The sequence below is a fragment of the Toxotes jaculatrix genome, chromosome 14 (genome assembly GCF_017976425.1).
Source record: "Toxotes jaculatrix isolate fToxJac2 chromosome 14, fToxJac2.pri, whole genome shotgun sequence".
In the NCBI taxonomy this organism is placed as follows: Eukaryota; Metazoa; Chordata; class Actinopteri; family Toxotidae; genus Toxotes; species Toxotes jaculatrix.
The window spans coordinates 22,780,235-22,805,388 of NC_054407.1; the positions used below are offsets into that span (position 1 = coordinate 22,780,235).

Consider the following 25,154-nt stretch of genomic DNA (forward strand, 5'->3'; position numbering starts at 1 on the left):
TAAAGACCAGCTTCAGTGCTCCTCGTCACAGATTCTCTAAGAGTCTGGAGTGTGAACACTTCTCTTCAAAAGTTTGAACCGGGTTTGAAAGTCTGTGTTGCATTATTCAGATGGTGGACGTGACCTTTCCGGAATGAAAAATAGCGAGGAGGAAAGAGCTGGAGAGATAGGGTGTCTTTCTGATTCTGAATATATAATTCTGATCATTTTTCATTTAAGAAGGAGAAGAGGCTGAGCTGAAGAGGTTATGGGAGATAGTGACAAGCCAAGGGATGAATGAAAAGGAGGACTGAAAGATAGGAGGGAAATATTTATAGATTAAGGCAGAAATTATGGAAGAGAGAAGCGATAAGGCTGAATGAAAGCACAAAAGGCAGAGGAAAGGTCCTGTGAGGGTCCTCGCTAAAGACTTCAAACAGATCAGAGTGGACGGAGGATGGTGGGGACGAGATGAAGGGACAGCGTATGGGGAGGTGGGAAGCTGAGTTGCAGACCGTGACCACGTCCACACTAAGCCAGCTAAAATCTGAAAACAAATCTTCTTCTTACCTTTAAAAACATTTTTAACCGGCTTTGAGTGGACGTGGTCTACGTCATGGTGCTGTGGAGAAGACAAAGGCCCTGGCGCCTGGATGAAGGAGACGGGAGGTGAGGGTGCAGGCTACGTTCTGGCATCAAGTGAATTAATCCCTGGAGGTTCTGCAGCCAGCTGCTGACACAGGCTGGTTTTTAAGCGATCCAGGGGGCCATAAATAAGGCATTATGGGTATGGGGGGGAATGTGCTGGGCTTAAGTATGCCACTTTAAAAGGCCCTTTTGCCATTAGTTGTGTGTCCAAGCTGTTTGAAGTGATAGACCGATGTGTGTGTGTGTGTGTGTGGTGACCTCGCTGTGGCTGTGCTGTATTTCAAGTGGCCGGACGACACACAAGTCAGGAGCCCCGAGGGATCCGCCCGTCTCCAGATCTCACTCTTCCCTGTCTGTTGTGCTGTTAATCATTTCGTAAGAGCTGCTGCATAATGGTGTCTGATGGTGGCCATCTCATCGTGGAACAAAGCCCTTCAATCACTCGCAATATATTTTACATTGTATTGTGGAGGCTGGGGATGTTGAATTGATTGTGCATATTAGAACACTTTATCCTTCATTTATTAGTCTCCTACATTTTCATATCTGCTAGAGTTCCGCAAACGAGACTTGAAATGTAATGTATTCCCCGTTTCCCTCCCTCCATCCTTCATCTCTCCCATCAGCTCGTCTTATCTGTTAAGCTGCTCTCCTCCCTTTGGATCTCACAGACAGTCGTTTGTGTGATCTTGTACCTATTTACCTACCTCTATATTTATACGTGTGTGTGTGTGTGGCTGCATATTATACACAATATAAATATTGTGCATTTAAATTGTGTGTTCTGTTGTTTTAAGTGCTAGACTAAAGCATATATAATTGATGTACTTGTATTGTATGTGTATGGTTTTAGCTGATTGGCTCTAGCATGTGTTTGCGTGTTTTGTCTGGCTGCATGAATGGGTGCAATAAAGTTTGAGTTATGAATTGTGAATACTTTATGTGATGAATTATGAGTTAGGAAACAAAAACTTACAGCTGAAGGTTAAAGTTCTTTCAAACTGTCCTCATGCAGGAAAGAACTTCACCCAGCAAATATTCTCTCCTTCAACAACAGCCTGAAACACTCGGTAGTTTAGTGCCTTGCTCAAAGCCAGCTTCCTATGAGAGGGCACGGTGTTGGTCGTTACCTTACCCAGAAAATAAGGGGGAGGGAAAAGATAGCAGATAAAAGATAAGAGCTTTCTGTGCTTTGTACTACAGGCACACTACTGGACAGCACTTTCATGAGGAAATCCAAATCCAAATACTGTTTAGTATTTGTCATTTCCATGAAGTGTGTGAATTGTTGGTTAGCTGACACTGGATCAGAGCAGTATTTGCAAACACAGGGGCTTGTTGTTTCCTTTCCACACACAGGACAAGGTAACAAGTCTCAATTATTAAGTCTTCTAAGTATCATGAATATGCAGTTTAATACACTTTTCAGTGATTAACCTGCCTTGTGGATAAAGTTCCAGTGGTTCCAACCAAGAGAAATAAACCACTTGGAATCATTTGCAAATACACTGTACGATCCAGATGTGGTTTGCCAAAAGAAAACTGCTTGTAGTTAAAACACTACAGAATAAACTAGCTACTGACATATAAACACCACTTGTCATACCTTCCTCTGTGAGTGTGCGATCACTGGGTTTTCAAGTTCCACGGAGCGTGAAAATCCACAAAATGTGACAGGATACAAGGGTTAGTTCAATTCAACATGAGTTTTTTTTTTTTTTTTTTTTTTTAAAGCAAGACTGACACAAACGCCCCCTTAAAATAACTCCGAGAACATGAGAGGGATAATGGAATTTATGTCTCTGGATTAGTATTAGTGATGGAACATTCACAGCCAAACCTACTGTTTTTGGAGGGATTAGCACACAAAGTCTGAATGTAATACATATGGCATTAAATGTTAATGTACGGAAACACCAGCTAAAAATGCATAAGCTTCATTTTGTTGAGGATTTACTTGTCACTTAATGATACAGCGCGGTCTGTAGGTAAGAGACCTATAATTGGACATGCAAGTGAGCAAGAGGAAAATGTGTCTCCGTCGGTAGAAGTGCCAAAACTTTATAACACATTCTGGTCCGAAATATGGAAATCACAGCAGGTGTTAATTTGTCAGATCATTTTCAGCCTTTTAACTGTCAGCTTTTCCGTCTTTTCACCATTTGGGAGACTTTAGAAAAGACATGATGAAACACTGACTTTCAGCTTCAGAAACAAAATCTTACCCAGAATGAAATAAGATAAAAGTACAACGTAGAATCTAGAGAGAAAAAATTATTCCTATATTTCCCTGACAATGACAAACCACTATGATGGACTACTACCACTGGCTGAAGACAGAAGGTAACCAGCACAACTGAAAAGTCAAACAGCGACGAAAAAAGCAATTGATAGAGAGAGGGACGGTTTCTGTGTGTGGGGCTGTCATCACTGCTTCCTGAATACAGCAACGGAAATCAGATCCACAGGGAGTGGAAGGTCAGGGCAGCCCACCCCAACCTCCCTGTACTGAGAGTGGGCTTTGGCCCTCGTGGGACAGATCGTTTACCCCCGGACACTCTCTCATTCACACAAGCATATGAGTCTGTGTATGTGTGTACAGAGAGAAACACACAGGCTTCCTATCATCTCGTTTCTCTCACACGCAAATATATCAGTTCAACTGATAAACAATATATAACAATATTAACATATATTCTGAATAAAGAGCACAGATGGATAAAAACCTCAAACGTCCCATGATCAAAGTGACAGACTTGACAAAGCAGAGAGAAATCCCTTCTTGATGCAGTGATCTCCTGCCATTAGGACACGACTACAGCTGCACACCGACAGTGAGCGATGTACGGCGGGTAGCGAAATTGCAAATCAATACAAATCTACATAACGCATTCAAAATACACTGTCGATAAGGAATCGGCCGTGGGACCAAACCGCGGCGCCATTTCACCCAAACACAGCATGTCGCTGAGGTCACAACGATCCATGCTGTCTAATTAAAAATAAAATGAAATATAATAAAAACTTCTTTAACTGCAGATGATGGAGAGGAGGGGGTCCTCACTGTGATTGGTTAAATTGATTGGCCGGTAAGCAGAGTGAATAAGAGACTGAGTGTGCTGCCGTGTTGCCGTGACATAAATCAAGTGTTAAAAGGACATTCACTGGGACTCCAGCGCATATTGATTAGTCATTATTTGTACTAACGGGCCTAAGGGAAGGGGTAGCAGTGGATGAGCTAGCAATCTATTATCTGAAGGGTGGAAAAAAAAAAAAACGCTGGGGGGATCGATAGGTCTCGCACAGGTCTGGCTGGTCCACTACACTACTCCTCATTCATAATCCAAGGCAACATAAGAAAACTATGACGTACAACTGGTTGAGCAGTGGTTCGCAACTTTTCGGGCTTGGGACTCCTTAGAAAGGAATCGCTGGCTCCTTCATCACACTTTGGATATATCTGTAAGTAGTGGGCATTTTACCCATTTTAACTCCTCTGATCATCTGAAAAAGGAGAAACTTGTTAATCAAAGTGAGAAAGGCTGAACATTAACTCATATAATGGAAAACGCCATGTATAAACACACACACACACACACAGCAGAGGAAAATATATTAAGAAGAAAAAACAACATGGCTCATCCACAGAGACTCAAAAACTTTCCTTTCTTCTCCGCCAAGAAAGAAAGCTGTCAACACTTCATAGCATCACTCTCTTCCTCCCTTAATGTCTCAGGAGACTGTTTGGAATAAAAAGAAAAGAAAAAAAAAACAAGTCAAAGCTCTCTTCCATCTCTTTTACCCTCACATCCTCCTCTTCCCCCCCTCTCCCTCCGCTCATGAGAACTACGAGCTGGCAGATTTGACACTGGTGGTTGGTCGGGGGCCGAGGGCCGTTGCTCGAGGACGTCTGGTTCTCGTCAAAGCCCCCTGAAGTGGACGGGCTGTGGAACAGGATATGTGGAGAAAGAGGGGAGATGGCGGCTTGACGTCTTGAAAATATCAGGTAATGAGGACTAATTGAGATCCCTTTAATCTAGAGTGTTTCCTCTGTGTGTGTGATTTAAAGTGATTTAAGAGCCCAATTACCCATCAAAGAGACGGCATCAGCCTCCCCTGTCATCAAGCAGTCGTTAAAGGTTGACAGGAGAAATACTGTAAGCAGATTTTTGTTTATATGAGAACAAAGAGGAATAAATGGGGATCGAATGAGGAACTGGATTCAAAAGATTCTTTCTTTCAGATGATCTCTGTCGGTCTGTGTTAGTTTTAAACACACCTGATCTTGGTGTTTCAGGGCAGTAAGTTAAGTGGTTAGTCTGTCAGGTGCTTTCAAAATAAAAGACTGATTGAATAAGAACTGGATTTTTGTAATGTGTCAGTTTTGGGTTTAAGGTATAACCCTGATTTAATCAGCTCAAATGGTAATAAATAGTTCAAGCTGAGTATTTTGATTCTTATTTATCCCCAAACATTGAAATATGACCCTAAATGGATTTTATAACACATCTGAAACTATGTGGATTCCAAAACCAGATCTGATATTGGAATCAGATTTAATAATATGGTACTGTAACCCAACCCTCTGCTGTAACTACGACGATAGAGCTGAAGATGTCTGGGAAATAATCTGTGGTATCCTGGAGAATACTGGACCTAACAGTGATACTGAAGACTCACACGTGCATTGGACAGAGGAGTAAACTTCTTTGACTGTGACGTCAAATCAACTTTATTCAATGCCAACTTAAATGGCTTAAATGTAAACCTGAATTTGAGTTTTTGTTCTAACTTGAAAATTCACTTGAAAAACCATGAAAACCATCAGAGAACGTGACCAGTGTAACTGGTTTAAGATCCCAGTCAATATTCAACAGCTCAACAACCTGTAAACTGGAGCCTTTCTGAATAAAAGGCCCAGAGTTCAGAGCTCACATACTCTCTCCATGCCTTGTCTCGAAGCAGCGACACCAACTAAGTGACAAAAACATGCCTCCTATGTCCCTGCGCTGAACTATTAATATACTTCCTCACAATGGCAGATTTGCATAAGCAAATGAGGGCCAAAAGGAGTGATTAGGTTTTGTTCCGACAGTTATTGCTCCGGCAAATCTCCGCCCAGCAGCTGTTGGCCTCATTCACGGCACCGCTAAGTCATTTCAGCGCCGCCACAAAAGGGTGATAGATCGTAGATATCACCATTGAAATGCAGAGCGTTGAAATAAAAGATCCAAACACGCAGATACACACTCTGCGACAATCCTCAGAACAGAGTCTAAAAAGAGCTCGGAGAGTCTTCTGTGGCAATCCTAATTAGTTTAATGAGTTTTTTTTTCTTTCGCTACCACAGTTAAATCATTGCATTTAATTAAATAAAGAAAACAACTTTTGGAGCTGGGTGTATGTGAGTGTGTGTGTATGTGGAAAGGGGCGGGGGATAATTACATTGAAGTCGGTGAAACAGGGGGTCTCTTAATCCCAAATGCAGTTACACTTATTAAAGTGGGGAAGGGAGGGTGGGGGCTGCAAACAACAGGGGCCCAATTCAATTCAAAACACTAGGACCAAAAAAAAAAGAAAAAAAAAGTGTGATTTATCTCATTGGCAAACAGTCGCCTTATTCTATTCTGCACAGTCCCGCCAAATTAAAATAAAGGCCTCTGTGTTTGGGCGTCCACTGCAGATGCACTAAAATGCTTCTGAGCACACTGCTGAGAACGCTGGGTAAAAAGGGCAGAAAAATCTTCATGTGGTGATCAAATGAGTTCCCCAACTTCGAAAAACTTAAGGAAAATTGTGAGAATATGATTCAAAGGTAAAGTAAGTAAATAAATAAAGTGTTCATTTCAGTTCTTTTGATTGATTGTTTATGAGGAACAGTCGTGGGGAACATTTCCAAAACTGCAGAAAACTCGAGAACAACTATTTCTGTTTTCAACACAGAAGTAAGTTCGATGAAAATATGTGTGTTAGGTCTGGGTACAGATACTGAACCTCAGGGCTTTTCTGAGTACTCACTAAAATGTGTCTGTAGCACCAAGAGTTGAAAGCTGTTTATTAAAAGCTGGCACTGCATGCTCTGTCAGATTCCTCGCCCTGTTGACTCTTTCTTTCATCAGAAACTGAAATCATATTTGAGAAGTTTAACTTATTCTGTTAAATTAACAGAAGTATTATGAAGAAAACAGGCTTATATTAAAAAAGTATTGTTATGGTTTGGATGTGGTATAGGATGGAAAGGAAAGACGGACCAAAGTGTTTTCTTTTTTCCGTCTCTTCTCACGTCTGTAACCAAAGCCATGGTTTTCTCCACGTTCCACTCTTCCTTCTTCTCCCTCCCATTTTCCCTCCCTTCCCCTCTCTCGACCACCCTAAACCTCCCCGCTCCCTCTCGGCATCTCTGCCTCCCTGCACTAAATAAAAACCACTCGTTGTGATGCATGCTGCAGCTCCTGCTGGCTGAGCTCTGCTGACAGCTTTAGAGGGACTCCCTCTATTCTCTCCGCTCCATGTGGGAAACCTGAGGCCTCAGCGCAGTAGGGAGCACACTGGGCTGAAGATGAGCCTGGGAGGCCTGATCTCTATTTCCTGGAATCACACACACACACTCACACACAACCGCGCACATCTAGAGCGACATGTACTCATGAAACATGCAGCTATTGAATCAGCAGTTCATACATACATACAACAGAAAGGACAGAAAACACACACAATCTTTGAAAATGCTAACGACTGAATTGGAAAAGACTCAGTAGATACACAACCGAGCTGCCATGGTCATCTCTGAGTCATTATTTGATCCATTAGTGATGAGCGATATGAATGAATTCCTCTCGGTTTAGATCATGGTACTGTGATCTGTGGTGATGTACACTCATTTTTCTGGAAATTCAGTTAGGAAACTACTGATGCACAACAGTTTATCTAAACACAGTCTGTTTCTGTTGGAGTGGCACACACACTCAGCCTTAATGGGTTTACCTGTATCTTTGCTATTGAAGGGGTATGTGTGTTGCGTAAGTGTAACACTGACGAAAGCCAGATGGCCCACAATGTTTTGTCTTGTCGTCTTTCGGTGAAGTGGCCTCATGTCACTGAGTGTAATCCTCTTCTATCACTAACAGTGTCTGTTTATGCCTAATAAATGGAATTAAATTTTGTGCTGCTCATGTATTTGGAAAATTGTCCACAATGGTCTGATATAATATTAATGTTACAGACAGTAAAGAAAAATCTATACTGTCCATCCTCTCATGGTATATATGGTTACGTTGCCCAACCATATGTGAACTATCAGAAATTCATATTTCAGAGATTATCTTTATTGTTGTGAAACCCAGAGAATATATCCACTCGTGTTATACAGATTTAAGTCTTTCATGCACAGACCACGTTTGTATTTCAACATTCAGCTGATCCTGAAATCATAAGCATCTTATACTGACAACAAAAGATCTGATCCCTTTATCACCAGCCAAGACCAGAACATCCTGACAGCACAGTCCATCCATCACACATCACTTCATCCAGTCTGTGTATACACACACACACACACACGCACACACACACACAACAACAACAACATATCCACGCAGAGCCTGTGTCACAGTCACGGTAGACTGTTTGATGAAAACGATGTGTTGGGGGAATGACGACTGAGGCTGCACGATTCACAGTTTTAAATTGTTCTGGGCAGGCAATCATCAAAGCATAAAAGCTCACATCCCCCGAGGCTAACCACAACAATCCACCAGTTCACATGGCGGGTGATTCCCAGTAAAGGACGGAGCTCTGTTGCTCTGCTGCTTTGCTCTGTAGCTGCTGCTGTGCATCACATGAGAGAAAAAGCCTTTAGGCGGGCGTCATATCTAAGCGTCGGAAAATGAACACGGGCCAAGAACCATTGGAAAAGTTCACATCCAGAGCTACGTTATGAGAGAGAACAACACGACACGGAGCGCTAATGGCTGCAAACCTACATCACACAAAAGAGGATTCCTAATCACTAGTGCTATGTTTAATACCCCAGGGGAGTAAAGGGCACACACACACACACACAACACACACAAATACCACACAGCTCGCCTGCTGCATCACAATCTCACTCCATTTCTCTCATTCACACACACACACACACCAGAGACGATAGAATGTATGAGCTGCATAACAGGCGCCCCGTGCTGCTGCCATAAAAGCAGTGCTTTTCATAAGGAGCGCTTTGCTATCACTAATGATTAACCACAGCCTGGATGGCACGGCGATTCTCACAACACTTCAAAGACAAAAAGCAGAGAAGATTCAATTGCTTTAATAGGCCCCGGGCCGAAACCGCGCCGGGAACGCACACTTCAACCCATCAATAAATGTCACAGGCTATTTAAAGATGAGGGCACTGATGTAATTTTCATGTGGTGTAAGAACACGTCTTGTTGAATGGGGGGATGTAAGCATCGTGGACGTGCTGGGAAAAACGCAGAGAAGATCGAAGAGACGAGTGTGTGTGTTTTCTGGTAATGAGCCGCAGCAGAAGACGCAGACAGACACGAGCACAATCACAGCTAATCAAAACCCAGCCAGGCTCGCTTTCCAAAGGGTAGACAATCATAAATATCTTTATTTCAAAGCGGACTCTCTGCTCCCAACGGTGTGATGAAAAAGTTTCCTCTGCTCCTCTGTGGTCCGTCATGTGTGTGTGTGTGTGTGTGTGTGTGTGAGCGCTTGTGTGTTTTCTCATTTCCCCTGTCTTTCCTGCAGACTCTGATCTAATAATCGCGGAGTTGGGAAGTGATGCGTCTCGTATGGCGGTGCAGCAGCAAGTAAAGGGGACTCTGGAGTTTTGTGTGTACGTCTGTGATGGTGCTTCAGAGGCCGACAAACTTCCTAAATCGAGGAGTTAGAGCATCTTCACTTTCTCTTCACCTTTTCGCCCCCCCCCCCGCTCCAGGTATACAGTAAAGAAAAACAAAAAGAAAGACTATGTCTGAGGGCGGGGATGGGAGCGGGAGAGTCACAGGCTGCTGGGGAGTAAGTGGCAGAATGTGTGATGAAGACGGAGCGGAGGCCAGTGGAGAGGAGGAACAGGAGCATGAAAATTTCAGAGAGGATGTTGCAACACACTGTAACTCCTCAGCAAACTCCTCCGCTGCATCCCTAATGACTCAACTGTTCTGTATGCATCGTCAGACAAGTCTTTGTGGCCCCCCTCGCCCCCAGTGCGCATTTACAACCACAATCCCCAGTTACACTCTCTTGGAGCATTGTTGTACATCTGCCTGCATGTTTGATATTTGTAATGCATTCATTAAGTTGAAAAAAAAGGGGGGTGACTTCACTGTCAGGGGCCACTCTGCAGAAGTTTCTTATGAAAAGCAAAATGTGAGATCCACCCCTGAGCTACTTGAAACTTGACCCCAGCCATATATCTGCCGCAGTGGAGACCGCGGCAGGTTTGGTGCGATTCGAAGAGTTCAGCGACTGACTGACTGACAAGAGACATTCAACGGGTTTAGAAGCAGAGGAAGGAGGTCTAACAGGGAGCAGGCTGTGCTAATAAAAACCAGCAGGCTCTCGGGGTCTGTGGGTCACCGTGCTGTGATTCAAACCTTAAAAAAAAAAAGAAAAAGAAAAAAGTAGGACACTTCAGGTAGAGCCACGTTTCATCTGCACCCACAATAACACACACATAAAGTTTCATGTTGCACTAACACAAATCTATCTATATAATATATTAACAATAACATTATTGATTTATTCACAAACGGAGACGAGTGACCTACTCTCTAGCTCGACCTAGCTGTCATCATCAAACGCACTCCATCCATCCTCCTTTTATCTGTACCAGGCCTCCCCACTCAGCGAATGTTTATACCAGTGATACCAGTATTTAGAGTTGTGGTTCTGAAGTCTTAAATCAAAAAGATTATTAGGTTACACATAATCTCCTCTTTCCCCTGTCAAATATTTTTCACTATGGTCCCATTTAGGACGAATTACTGCACGAGGTTGCTGTGGGGGGGTTTATGTGTGCAGGGGGAATGTCACAGTGATGATAAGAGATTTAAAACGATCGAATATCAAAATTAACTGAGATAAACACCGTAGAACACTCAACAGACCCCTCCAAAATACTAAAAACTAACAGAAGAAAATTGTAGTAAGGACAGACGCTGCTGCGCACTACACTACATACATAATACATAGAAGTAAAACACACACATAGACACACAGGGGATTCCAGTTGGACAGCTGAGTGATGTAAAGTACCATCCATGACACCAAATGTGGGTCAACAGCCTTTTAGGGTCAGACTGAGCTCTTAACCCCGCACGCTGCTCTTGTGCTTAAACCCAAATGGCCAAGAGTTCCCCACTTACACCCCTGCCTCCCCCTCCCACTGTGACAGACTGAATCCCATTCTCAGCAGGAGATAAAGCACAATACGTCACGCGAGCCCCGCGCCATTACCGACACACTAATGTGCAACATACTGTCAGAGTTATCCCAGCTGCAGTTAAGCTCTTTTAGAGTGCTATTAAGAATGTTGGCAAATTCTTTGATCTGATGAATATTAAATACCTTAAGTGGATTCTGGCGAGACGTGGGTGACATTAATGGCTGCGCTGCTTCCAGCTCTTTTGTGACTAGAAGTCTTGAGTTTTTAAAAGTAGGTCTACAGGTCGATAGTTTGAATCTCTGATCTAGAAGAGAAGAAACTGGGTGGGGAGAGTAAATGGATAACGCTGTTTTCCTTCCTAAACGGTAGAAATAGGTGCTGAACCTCAATCCATTTTGGGCACCAAACAGCACCACGTTTCCAAAGACTGCTCTGAAAGCTGGCCCTGAACGAAGATCTTGATAACAAAATTTAAAAAATCAACACACATCAACCAGTATGTGAGAACTCAACATGAGAAACTTTGCTAACGATTTTCCAACAACAACGTTTCCCTGGCAATTTTTCCCTAGTAAAGAAGAAACTACTTAATTAGGGTGTTAAACCATTTACTACTTCGACAGGGCACAGCACAAGACTGAGGTTTTACAGGGTAGCTTCGAGATATGGGTGTTTTTATGTGAGCAATACTCTTTTCTTTGTAATTACATCCCTTGGCTGCTGGTAGAAAGATGTTTTATTTTTTATTTTGCCTGGTTGAATTCATCTAACAAAAACCAGGGAGAATTTTGTGTTCTTGTATTTTTCCTACAAAAGCATCACAAGCTGTTTTTATGAATTCTAACATATGACTTTTTTTTTTTTAAATCCAGACTTAAGTCAAAATATGACTCATGATTTACTGCATGTAAAACAAGTTTTCAGGCTGAGCTAATACACAGTTTTCTGTATTATTATTTTTCCTGCCTTTTCATCTTTGTCGTGGTTTTGTTAAAGACGCTCGGTGTTTATGTCCCGTATGTAGGACGACTGTATTTCCTGCATGTGGCATTTGCAGAGAAGCCCAGGCTGAGGGTCTTCAGACCGACAGTCAGTCTGGCTCCAAATAGGAGAGAATGACATCATTACGATATCAGACATGGTCAATACTGGGTGGAGATGGCACACGTGCACACACACACACACGCAACACACAACACAAATGCACACATACACACTCACACAGAGAAACAAGTCAAGAAACTCAAACAAACATACAACACATTCCTGTCTCCATCATCTGGAAGCTGCTGACCTATTCCTCTGCTCTAATCTCCCACGGTGTTTTTGTGTTTGTTTCCACACAAATCACTCTTTGCTTTCTGGTGTTCAGTCCAATACCTCCCAGTGTCCCATGGGGTTTTTCCGCTGCTATGTCTGCGGCCTTGTGAGGCCACATTACTCACAAATGGAGACAGATTCAGATAAAGTTACAGCCCCAAAAATGAGAGCAAACATTACTGGTAATTTAGACATTTTGGGTTTTGGCAGAAACATAGAGCTTTTGTTTAGTGCATCCTCCACTATCACTATGACAGAATTTGCTGTGGTTGTTGCTGCAAAATTAAAAAAATAAAAATCCACTGTAAAACCCATTTCCTGGGAATAAAATGGAAGCTCTGTGAACCTTGAGACAGCTGCTGATCACACAAAGTGCTGTAGTCATGTTGATCATGGATCAGAGCTCACTCAGAGAGCTGTGATTGTCCTCAAATGGACACTTAATTGTCAAACAGATTTAAGTCAGAACAAGCCTTTATTTTCCTGTGACAGCAATACTTATGAAACAGACAGAAAAGTTAAAAGGTAGCATGTAAAAGACCATGAGATCTTATAATGAGAAGAACAATATCGAGACAGTTTCCCTTGCTTGTAATATTATGAATGCCGAACGTCACTGCAATAATTATTTTGACAACAGTATAATCTTGGATTACTGCTCATGTTCATTTAGCTCGGATCAAACATTTAATTCGGCTTCTGATTAGGACTCAGAGGGAGGCAATACTTAGAGTGATCACAGCAGGTCGTCTGCCATTAAAATGTTTGGAGTCTCCAGCTTGAATAACCATTACGACATCATAAGACATAATCCTCATCATTAATATGAAGACATCAAATGCATTTAAGAGAGAATTCAATTTTTTTTTTTCTGTGGTTGATGACATTTCCTGAAAATTCATTAAATATGTGGGTTGGATGATGAATTAGGAAACGCTGCTCACATTTCACTCAACTCATTAAGGTGATGAAAAATATCTTCTGGATGGTTTGAAAACATCAGCATTTGGTTTATAGGTCAATAAAAAAAAAAAAAAAAGGTGCTGAAAACATTCTTGTTTAATAAAATATTATTTTCATGATCTCAAGTGACCCAGTTTGAAGACAACAAGACTCGTCCCCTCCCTTTGAACTGCTCAGGGTCTTGAGCTGTACTCAGTGTTTGCTGTATAAATACGAGAACAAATCCATCTGAACAATGTGAAGACACCAATAACATGCTTCACAGGCTCCTGACCCTGGAAAAAAGAGGGAAGAGGACATAAAAATGACTGGATACATTTTCCACGCCGGGAAAGAATTTGTTCAAATGTGTTTGTCTCGACTGTTTGGACTGAAATCTGATGTTTATGATCATGGATCTGATTTTTTGCATACATTCATCTTTTTAAGAATGAGCAAGTAATGGTCAGACTTTGTGAAACAGAATTGAAAGACTCATTCTTCTTGAAATCTTCTGTGCAGTATTTTCCCTTTGAGAGCTTCCTTCTCCAGAAAATGGTCAAACTAATATGTCTCACCAGCTCTGCACAGTGCTGAATATTGTAACTAAGAGCTATCTACATATAATAATTTTGATTTATAGGTCCTCCATGGATTACAACAGGGCCAAGCCCACCTTGTTTTCAGAGCTATTCAGAACAACTCCTTCTTTAAGATCTACATTAACAAGCCCTTAGATATTTGGGAAAACTCTAATAGTGCAAACGGTGTGTGGTTTTGGTCCCAGCTGCTCTATTTAAAGCCAACAGGAGGTTTGCTTGGATTTTCATCTTCCTCCAAGGAGTAAGGAGACAAACAAGATGCTGCTGACGGGATAACAGTAACCTAAATCCTCTGCTGAAACCACAAAACAAAACAAAATGATGGAGCCATGTGTATTTTTCGAAACAGAATGATGACTCTGGTTTTCTAAAATGGACACACAGCATTGTGGAAATAAAGTCTTCACCTGCCTGCTCTCGTTCCAATGTGAGAACATCCAAACGACCCCTAAAAACCCACCGAGCCGTCCTCTCCCACATCCACATAAAGGATTCCCCGGGACAGAACATATCTCTTCTGTGTAGCTCTTGGCCTTGATCCAGGGATTAGGAGAGGACGAGGACTGGCTTGTCTCTCCTCATATACAACATAACTGATTCTACCACATCGAAGCAGATGGTGGCTGACAAAACCCAACTTTCGTATAACCTATCTCACGCTCTACGCTCATTCATAATCATTTGTCTACGACATGTTGATGAAAGGATGATGTCAGCCATTTTAAATTATTTTAAATGGTTCTCTGGCTCGCAAAACAGCAGGCATGAGCAGCAGTGAGACAATCTGTGTCGTTCGTTTTAGGCGCTTTGTGTTTCTGCTAAAGGAAAATCCAGGAGACAGAGAACTGAATGTGTGTGAAAGCTGAAGCTCCTCCTGCTGCCACTGGAAGGCTGAAGCAGGAAGAGAGTGGCATACTTAGACAGTGCAGCTATGGAAACTATGCATTTAATTATGAAAGACATCTACAGTATCCATGTAGAGATATCGTGTGAGCACGTGAAAACATATGACATTACAGCAGCTAAAAACACGAACAATAAAAGCGTTGACACAGCTGAAATAGATTCTTACAGCGACAGGTCAGGCAAAGTGTTTCCACAGGAGAAGTTTCCTGACTGTGGCGTCAGCTTTCCTATTTCGTACAACTGCCTCAAATCGTAGATTTTATTTTGGAAGAGGAAAACATGATCTGAAGTTGGAGATACTGTACGTGTTGAAGAAGAGAAACAGATGTCACATCGTTTGAGTTAGTCTGCGTAGTGAATTTTGTGACCGACACGCTGCGCCAAAGACAATACCTGTCCTCATTTCCCCAAACCATAACTCACTGAGATAAATTTATCAGTTATATAATGTCACCAGGGAGCAGATAAATGCAGTGGATGAACATCTGCAGTGCTGCACTTCACACATATCACCAGGATCATGCTTCTCTCTGCATTAGGCCTGAATTCATAAATTGAGACATGTTTAATTTAGCAACAAGGCAAAGACGACATCTACTCCAAAACCCCCAGCTTCACTACATGCAAGTTGACTTGTGGTGTTTTCATTAATTGCAATTTAAAAAGCACAGTATCAACAAAAGCAGGTCCTATAAAGGAGCCTCGAGTCAATATCCATTTTTAAGATCTTATTTTAGTTCGTATTTCTCAGTTAAGTTGTACTTAATCAGTTTACAACAAATATTATTCCAGTTGGTACAAGTTAGTTTCTGGTCTGCAGGCAAAGTACAGTGAGGCTGCCAATTGTGATCTGCTGTGCGCACCAGTGGGTACTTGGGGACTACAGGGACACAATGTGTAACCCACATTTGGTGGAAGCTAGGTGGGGTGTCAGTAGGGTCCCAGTAGGCAATGAGATTTAATTGGATTCAAGCCTGAAGGGACTGTAGAACAGAACAGGATGTTGGGATGAAGATGTAGCTTCAAAGGCAGTTATCTGTGTTGCAGATTAGATCCTGAACCTTCTCAGCTACCCTCTGCTGAGGAGATGAGTTTTCGCAGGTGCAAAAGTGCAAGTTTGCATGTGTTACGTAGACGTCTTCCACCGGAGGACAAATACGGTGGCAGCTGATCAAAATCCTGTCCCTGTTCTCATCACCAGACTTTGGATCAGAGCTCAGAGTGACAATTTCAGGGAGTCATGATGACCCTCGAGCAGAGAAGTTCCCCGAGCTGTAGTAAGACATCCTGTTCTGCTCCGTGAGAGTGGTGAGAACACACATTCACATTCTGCATGGCAGTGAAAGCCAACATCTTGTCGGTGGGTCTATTCGCACATTATGAGCCAGACAGTAGAGCAGCTGAGGCGCAGAAAGATGTGACCGAGCCTGATTTTTCTCAGGTCTTTAACGGTTGGGGAGAGGGGAAAAGTCACAGCTGCGAGTTCTTCCAACTCCAGGTTAGTCTGGCAGAAAAAACGTGAACAAGCAGAGAACTTTTCCGCACAGTTTTCCAGCTGAATAGTTCACTTTATGTACTTGGCTTTAAAACTGAATTTGTCCGACTTTGAGTCGCATAGAAAATGAAAACAAAGCATTAGTTTGTATGAAGGGATTTTTTTCTTCTCCAGGTATTTTCCTTTATTATTGGGATTTTAGGTCTCTATGTAGTATGAGGCCACAGGTCATTTACTGTAGGCAGTGCTTATAGCGTCCATCTGGCTCAATCCCCCACTGGCAGTTGCCATAGCAACCAAAGTCGAACACCTCAGACAGGAGAAGACAAAGCTTCCGGGGAACAGCCATAACACCCCGCTGCCTCACAGTCATGATTCACACACATTTTCTCTGAGAGGGACCCAAGTGTTTCCTAACTATACACAACGTGACTTAGGCAAACATGGCTCTTTGTTTAGGATTAGGTTCCCAACAGTCCTCACATATGTATGGATGCGATGTGGTTCCATGAAGAATGACCTTATTTGGACATGTGTGACGCAGGATCTCGTTAAATACAGTTTAGCAGGAAGAAAACCTTTGGATTCGGGCGCCATTACACTTATGGACTTGCTCTGCTCATCTGGGTCTCCCCAGCCTTCTTCCACCAGCTCACAAGATTTCCATCACACTCTCTGTTTAAATACAGAGAACTTTGAAAATCACAAAGATTTGAAAGCGGATTCTGTGGATTCAACAAGATTCTGCACCGCAGCATCTTAAATCAGAGCTGGTGTAGTTCTACAGGAAACTAACCGCTGTGGAAGAATAAACATGATGTGATAATGTGCTAAATCATCAAACAGGGCAGACGCCTGTTAATGTGAAAACAGAAGCGATAAACAGATTGAGAAATGCTTTAAGGTCAGATGTGTGGGATTACAGAAACATGGGAACGAGAGTGAAGTAAACAACACGGATGATGTCTGTTAGTAAGTGGATTATGGGGGATAATGAGAGAGAAGAGCTTAATTTCTCTTGGTCCCGTCGTACGGTGTAAAATACTGGCAGCTGCTGTTTTGGCCTAAGTTTTCAAATCCAAGAAAATTACACTGAAACTTTCACGGTCTTTTAAACCTCTCTGCCTTTGTGCTTGAAATGGTTTGCATGTACGAGCCTGTGTACAAGTTTCTGGATACTTCTCTGTTTGTGTTTCACATGTCTGGTGCCCAAACTGGGGCTCAGGAGTCAGAGGAGTCTCAGAGGCCCCTGAACAGACAGGAATGTTGGTTTAGCTGCGTGTTTACTTAACACTGAATGAAAGAAGGGTGTGATTGAATTAATTCTTAACTAAAGAGCAGCGCAGCTAGTTACTCTTCATGTACTGGGCCAGGAAGCATTGTGTATACAGCCTTATGTTTCCACAGAGGCTGATTTGCCAGTGGTGTTTACGTGGTAAATCAGAAAATAAACTAAAAATGATAACGATATCAAAGATGCAATCACTGACTTGGACAGTGTGAGAAAAACATGTTGTTAGCAAATGGCTGCTTACAGACTCAGACCAGCACTGTCATTCATATATACACTGCATGTTCCTACATGAACGTATGTTTTACATCACATACGGTTACTGTGCGGGTAGAAGGGCAGGAGCGCTGGTCAGTTTCTGGGGCTGTGGGCAAAATATAACATAGCTGCTACGTGTACACAGGCGAGAGAATGCATAAATATGTACAGGAAAGTGGGAGGAGGAGGTGGGGGTCAACAGGAACCCACGGCTTATTTTTGCCCCAGGGTCCCCTCACTGGCTACTCCAGCGCTGGTTTCAACCAACTCACAGAATCTTACATGAGGCAGGAGCCTTGTATTTACTGTGTGCAGCTGCATACCTGCCATCAACACACACGTAAACACACACACACCTTTGACTCACCACTCTTACTCTTCTACATTACCAACAAATACACATGTGCACCAGAGCAAAACCAGCAAACACAAAGAAGTGGCTGCATCTAAACATAGCAAAGCACAGATGCACACCATTAAACAACGCGTGCACGCAGCACACACGAAGTCGGGTGTAAATGCATACGCACAGGCACGCACTCAAACGCACGCCACCTTATCGGCCTCTGAAAAGCTGGAAGGCGACTGCTGTGTGTTTGTTTGCCTGCGTTGCTGTTTCTGGTGTGTTTGTGATACAACACGACCGCGTTCGCTCCCTCCGAGGCCCCGTATTCCCCCGGTGGAGATGAAATGTAATGGAGCCGATTCAATAAGAGCGCTGCCTCCTCGGAAAACGGGGAGAATCAAATCACACCAAATCCCTCCGAGCCTTCCCAGCATTCACTGCTGCCTTGTAGTTGGGAAGGGAATAAAACAATGGTGGCTAATTCACTTGGCTTTTTGCACGCTTACACTGACAGAACATGGATGGAGTGTGATACAGCAGATTGCTGAGGGCTAATAAAGCTATTCAGTAACACAATGACTGCTTCACAATATGTTTTTAGTGAATTCGGCTTATTAATTTGCAGTAAACACCTAAGAAACACGGATGATTACTGCAACTGTCAGGACGTTCTCTGGATATTTTCTGCTGTGACTTTATTATTTGTCATTCTTTGGCTATTTAGGAAAAATAACATGGTGGAAAATGTTGCCAGATGCCAATCATACACTCTGGGACCCCGTGAGATATATATATATATTTAGCTGTGATGATGGGAAAACATCGGAGGAGATAAAAACACTGAGCTTTGAACAATGTTTTGCTTGGCAGGGAGAAAGAAGGACCACCTGTCTCCCAGCAGCAAGGTTATGCAATTTGGTTGAGAGCCAAAACAGAAACACTTAAACAGAGAATGTTTGCAACCTGATAGTACACCGTACAACCTACGCAATTAACCACAGAGTCACACAACTGAAGCATCTTTTGCTTCTGTAAAAACATGTAGAACTTCCAATTTACTGTCATGTTAAAATATGCAGCCCTGAACATAAACAAGAAACATCTAAGAAACATGTCTAATCCTCAAAGTAAACGTTACAGAGGAGACTTGAGAAGAAAGAGCTGCGTGTTGTTTCAGGCTTGTTGCAGCAGACCTACAGCCCTGATGGTCACGCTCCTTAAAGCGAAGGAAATGTGCAGACTGTTCCCGACGGCTTCTGAAGCTCCTTCCAGCCTCTTTAGTTGTTTTTGTTTTTTAAACCTCTGGAGTTAAATTGAAATTTCTGACAGTGCGATGTTTGAAGGAAAAAAGAGGCAATTAAAAACAAATTCCACTGGATATTTATGCAGCTGCATGTCATCTTTTTTTTTTTTTCAGTTTCCCCTTGGACTGCACATAAAGCGCCGTAGTGGTAAGAAAGGCAATTGTACGTTTTATTGCCCCCGGAGGAACTGAGAGACCACAGGGGTGGTGTGATCCTGGTATTCTCACTGCGTCATGCTCAAGCCTGTGTTACTCTCCCGCTGTATATAAACTGACGACAAAGTCACAGTCAAATAGTCAAAAGCAGATCAGTTGTGATAGAGACATTCTGGATATGGTAAATGCTTTGTAAATACCACGGTGGAATCTCATGAAGACTATTCTAATGCATCATGTCCCTGTCTCAGCCAAGCGTCCACACACCGGTGGTAAATGGTGCAGTATTAGGCAACAAGACTCAAGTAAATGCTTCCAATTTTAGCTGCTCTACTTCTTCTACTTTCACACTGTCCTTGTTAAGATAGGTGTTACATAATGAGGATTATTATTATTATTATTTAATATTCAAAAGCCTACAGATTTGACCATGTCAGTTTGAGTCTGAGTCATACGTTTGTGACAATCACAACATGGCAGCACTCACAACACAACCACACAAACAATGATGTAAAACGGTGACATTCTGAAACCAGCATCACGCTCGATTTGGCTCATGAAACGGGCAGAAAATATTATCCAATAAACCAACACGACAGACAGCACAGATTCAGCAAGTTAAACAATTTCTGATCTGAAGAGTGAAGCAGGCGAATCCAGCACACAGCGGCCTCCTCAGTATCAAGCTGACTCCAACAAAATCCAAAAGCGTTTACATTTGAACTTATCGTGGCGTGACGGCCTTTTTAAAAGAGAAGTGTTGGTGTAGGAAAAAAATAACATTTGCCTTCGCTCTCAGTTTCTATGGACATGTTATTGCTTTGATCAAATCTCCACAATCCTTAAGCTCTGATATCAGTTCACGCTGCCATTCGAATCCCATAATAACAAACACTGCCGCCGTCGGGTGAGGCTCCCTCCCTCCTGTGCCCGGCATGGCAGGGTCTAACTCACTTCCTGTTCAGTAGGGGGGCACGCAGGACACAGGAAACACGCTTCCTGGTTCTCTCAGGAGGTATGTTTTTCTTACTATTGGGGATCTGGGAACGAAACACGATATCTTTAAGGAGTTTGTGTCCCTGGCACCAACTCTGCTGTATTCAAAGCCTCCTGAAAAGAGTTAGAGTTTCATATCTGGGTCAGCGTGGTCAGCCATGAGGACTAGATTTACAGTACGAACAGTAACACTTAGACATAACAGACATAAAGACCATTGTTTCTTCAAGCAGGAAATTATCTGAACACATTTTGTGCTTTAAAAGGCCACTGGTGATCAAACTCAGACCTGTAGCTGATATTAACTGAGGAGACCAATATTACCTCTGCTTAATCTCTCTGTGGGGTAACAAAATGAAATGCAGTAATGAGTTAGGTCCCTGAGGACCAGTGGAACATTATTGTTTTCATTATTTTTCAGACTAACTAATTAATCATTTAACCTATAAATGTAAACAAGAGGCTCATCACAGGTTCCCACTGCCACACGAGACGTCCCAGTGTTGCTTGTTTTGACCAACCAACAGTTCAAAACCTCCAAATTCAATTCAGATTCATTCCGTTAGCTTGCTGTTGATGTTTTGGGCCTTAGTGGGGAAGCTCTTAGCAAAACCTCACCCCAAAGAGGTGTACAACTAACAACTCACAGTCGACGGAGGGAGAAGAAAATGATATTGCTTATGTGGTTATTGAGTGAAAAAGCTATAAACTTTAATAAGCTGATGATTAGAGTCTAAATCATGAATGAATTCCCTCTCCTAATTAAATAAGACTCCATATCTGCAACGCTAGAAAATTTTCTTCTGTTGTGCATCTGCATACCTCAACACAGCACCACATCAGGGATTTAAAAAAAAAAAAAAAAAGAAAATCATACAGTGACAGCAGCACAATGAATTATGAATCAATACGTGCTACAGCGCGCCTGAAACACACACGGGCTGTTGGGACCATCTGGGGATGCATGAAAACCAAGACTAAGACAAACCCATTCATTGAGCTGTGGATGTACCGGCCAGCACTGCCTATGCTGCTGCGGCGCTGCAGGCTTCCCTCGATCGGCTTTGAGTTTCCCAAATCCACCCTGAGGGTACGAACCTCTCCATTCATTGATCGGAGGAGGATTGGCGAGCAACTCAGCGCAGACCTGCGGTGCTGAGAGCCGCTGCTGCTGACAACATGCAGGCTTTAGAACATTCCGGCTTTTACCTGGCTCACTGCAAAGCCACTGCAGTGGACTTTGCTTTGGGTTATAAGTTTCATAACCCTGCTTGGCTGCTGTATGTGAATACAAAATAAGTGCAGAGGGGAAAAAGGATCTCGATGCCAGGACAGGGCCAGGGCCATTTTAAAACGACTGACAGCTGTTCATCACGGACACGGACGGTCGGAGCTGTCGGTAGCTCAGACAGAACACGTCAGGGAAAAGCAGAGAAATGGAAGAAATGCAACAAAGTGAAAAGGCAGCAACAAGGTGATCTCAACAAGAGAGAGAAAGAAAGGTAGAAAGGTCAAGGGAGACAGAAAGAGAGGTGGATATTCAAAGGTTTCCATTTACTCACCGCCCCCTCAAGTAATACCATATCCCCCCTGAGAACGGCGCATTGTGTCTAGCAGTCGGCAAGCTGACATTTACCACCTGCCTTCTGTTGCTGTGATTATTTTCTCCTCTAGGTGTGATAGCCAGCCTGCCTCCCGTGCAATAATGCTGCCTCAGAGTTGGGAATGTGAGGCAGAATCAGGTCCCAGCAGACCTTTTACTGAAATACCATGACTGGGTTCTGCTTTTCAATTGGAGGTGAAAAGGTTGCTGAACCATGAATGGCAGCCCGTCACCTGGTCTGAGCGGAAACGGCATCTGAGCGGGGACTGTGACTCCAGCGGAATTCATTAGCTTTACCAGGTAATTAATTCATGTTTCGAGTGAAAACATAAAACACAAAGGAAGTGAAATATTACAAAATAAAATAGGACCCAGGCTGCAGCAGAGGAGTTTTTCTAAAATGACGAGAATTCACAACATTCAATTAAAGGAAGGAAAATCTTAGACACAAAAGGATGACGATGCAATCATTCACCTCAGACACTAAGCTCAAAGACAACACCCCTACCTGTCTGCAGATGGAGGCCGGTCACTGCGGGCCTTGCTGACTTGGGTGTAGAGGGAATCAGAGTGCTGGTGCTGGTGGTGTGGATGGATGTGGGGGTAATCGTCCCGGGGGCTGTGGGGTCGGCTGTGACCACTGTCCACGGAGCTGTTCAGGGGGTTGATCCCGGCGTACGGATGCTCCTCCTCAGAGGACCGCTCTGGCGTGCGGCTTATGTCCAGAATCTCAGCGTAGTCCCGTTCCCTGGCCTGGCGCTCCCTCAGCTCCCTGGTCTTGGCCTGGATCCTGGTGATAAACATGATAAAGATGACAATAAATACAGTTCTGTGTAGTTTGGGGCTTCCTCTGGTAAAGATCTGCACAGTTCTCGACCTGTATTTCATTCTGCACTGCATGTGTTATGTTACCAAGTTCACCCATGTGTTCTGGCTGCATTCATGTATAAAGGACTGTAAAACACACCTGAGCTTCACTGTGTTATCCCTGACAAACATATTCAAGATGTTAGAGCTTTTTCTTGTAAACCAAACTAAACTAAACTGGTTAGCAAATGTAATATTTAGAGCCCGTTTACTTTCAGACGACAGTCCTTTCCATACTGACTGACCACGAAGTCTACTACTACTTCTACTACTGATTAGGCTCAGTTCAGCTATGGAGTTAACTACATTTTATTTTGACAACTAACAAAAGTCACTCGGCCGCACAAATAGTGACATAAAGCAAATACTACTGCATGACAGGAAGAAAAAACTCTACAAGAAACATATGAATGGAGGTGAAATCCTTTATGAATCACGGCTAAAACTGCTCCAGTTTGTGCAGTAAAACCTTTAAGTAGCTGAAGCCTTGCAGTGGATACACTGTGGAGCTGAGACATGTTGTAAATCACAGGTGTCATATTAACAAAACACCAGACGTACCACTGCAACATCTGCAAGTGTTTGTTTATTCACCACAGAAGAGGGAGAAGACGTGGAGTCTATTATTTATGCTTTTTTTTTTTCCCCCCACTGAATAATACCATAAACAATGCATAACGCTCTCCGGCCCTCACAACACCTCAAACTAGGAAAGCACTTTGTATTCACAGAGTGCTGCTAATGTATAGCTGCCATCCTTTTCTATTTAAGTCTGTCTCAAGCACACACTCACTCATTCACACCTCTGACAAATCACTGTTTGACACAGAAAAACTAAAACACACAGAAATCACACATACACTCGTTCTCTTTAGGCCATTATCTTGTGAATAACTGGTAACACCATTTTCTACAGCAGGGGGACTACCTATTGCGCGGCCCCATAATTACAGCCTTGCCAATTATCAGAGCTTTACAACTAGCAATTATCGTACTGCTCTCTTTTCTCCAGGCCTCTTTTTAATGGCAGTGAGGCAGCGAATGGGACGGCCGCAGTGGTGACGAGGCAGGGGGTGCAACTTCACTGGAAACTCAGCGGGGCTAAAATCTGAAATGCTTCCTCCAGAAAATCTGCATGCTGTGCATAATGAAACAATGAGTCTGATAAGGAGAGGGTGCAAAATGTGAATTTAAAAAAAAAAAAAAAAGAAAAAGAAACAGGGAGAAATGTGAGGAAATACTTAAAAATACCTAAATAAGGCTGGTAATGAACTTGATGACTAACAGCTCCCCACTGAATCTGGACGGGGTCTTTTTAGCAAAATGTATTTTTATTCAAACAACTTAACTCATGTCAGATGAAAGCTTGTGGATCTGCATGCTGCGTCTGTACTATTTGTGGACTCAGCAATTATCTAATGGTGCAGAAGGAAGCAGGGCCCTTGAGGGATCTATCTTTAAACCCAGAGGAAAAACAGTGTTTTCCATCAGAGAAAGCAGCAGCAGGAGCGGGAGCAGCTACTGATTGTATACACAAGCACTGTGGCTGATAAGATAAGGCCAGACAAACCAATCCCGCGCCTGGCCTTCTCCGTGCAGCCCCCTTCCATAACGAGGCACTGGACGGGTCAACGGGGCCGGTTTCTGAGTGAGGAAGGATGCGGCTTTGAACCAGCTGTGTTGTGTGACAAAGGACACACTCTCAAATCTTAACAGCTGAAGTGCTGGACAAAAGGGCAAGGAAGGAAACCTACCAATTAGCCTGAAATACAGTACATGAACCATATTTTTATTATCCACTTATCAGTTGATTTTTTTTTTTTTTTTTTTTTTTTGGATTCGTTGCTATTTTTAGTTTACAAGTAGTTCAAAGCACCGGAAAAATTCCTCTTTGGCCCAGAGTAACATCTTCAAACTACTCAGCTGAAAGTCTGAAGCTCATCAGATCATTTCACATTCATTTTACAATGATACAAAATAAAGAAAAGCAGCAATTCCTCACATTTCAGGTGTTGACAGCATCGTGTTTTCTTGATAAATGACAAG

General features: G+C 42.8%; 1 protein-coding gene across 5 annotated transcripts in view; it reads right to left on the reverse strand.

The window, feature by feature from the left end:
• Positions 1 to 25,154, reverse strand: part of LOC121192624 (partitioning defective 3 homolog) — a 217,153-nt gene that overhangs the window by 43,176 nt on the left and 148,823 nt on the right. For all 5 annotated transcript variants that reach the window (XM_041054373.1, XM_041054376.1, XM_041054375.1 and 2 more), the window contains one exon: positions 22,750 to 23,031. In XM_041054373.1, the coding sequence (XP_040910307.1) occupies positions 22,750 to 23,031 (282 nt within the window). The remainder of the gene's footprint in view (positions 1 to 22,749; positions 23,032 to 25,154) is intronic.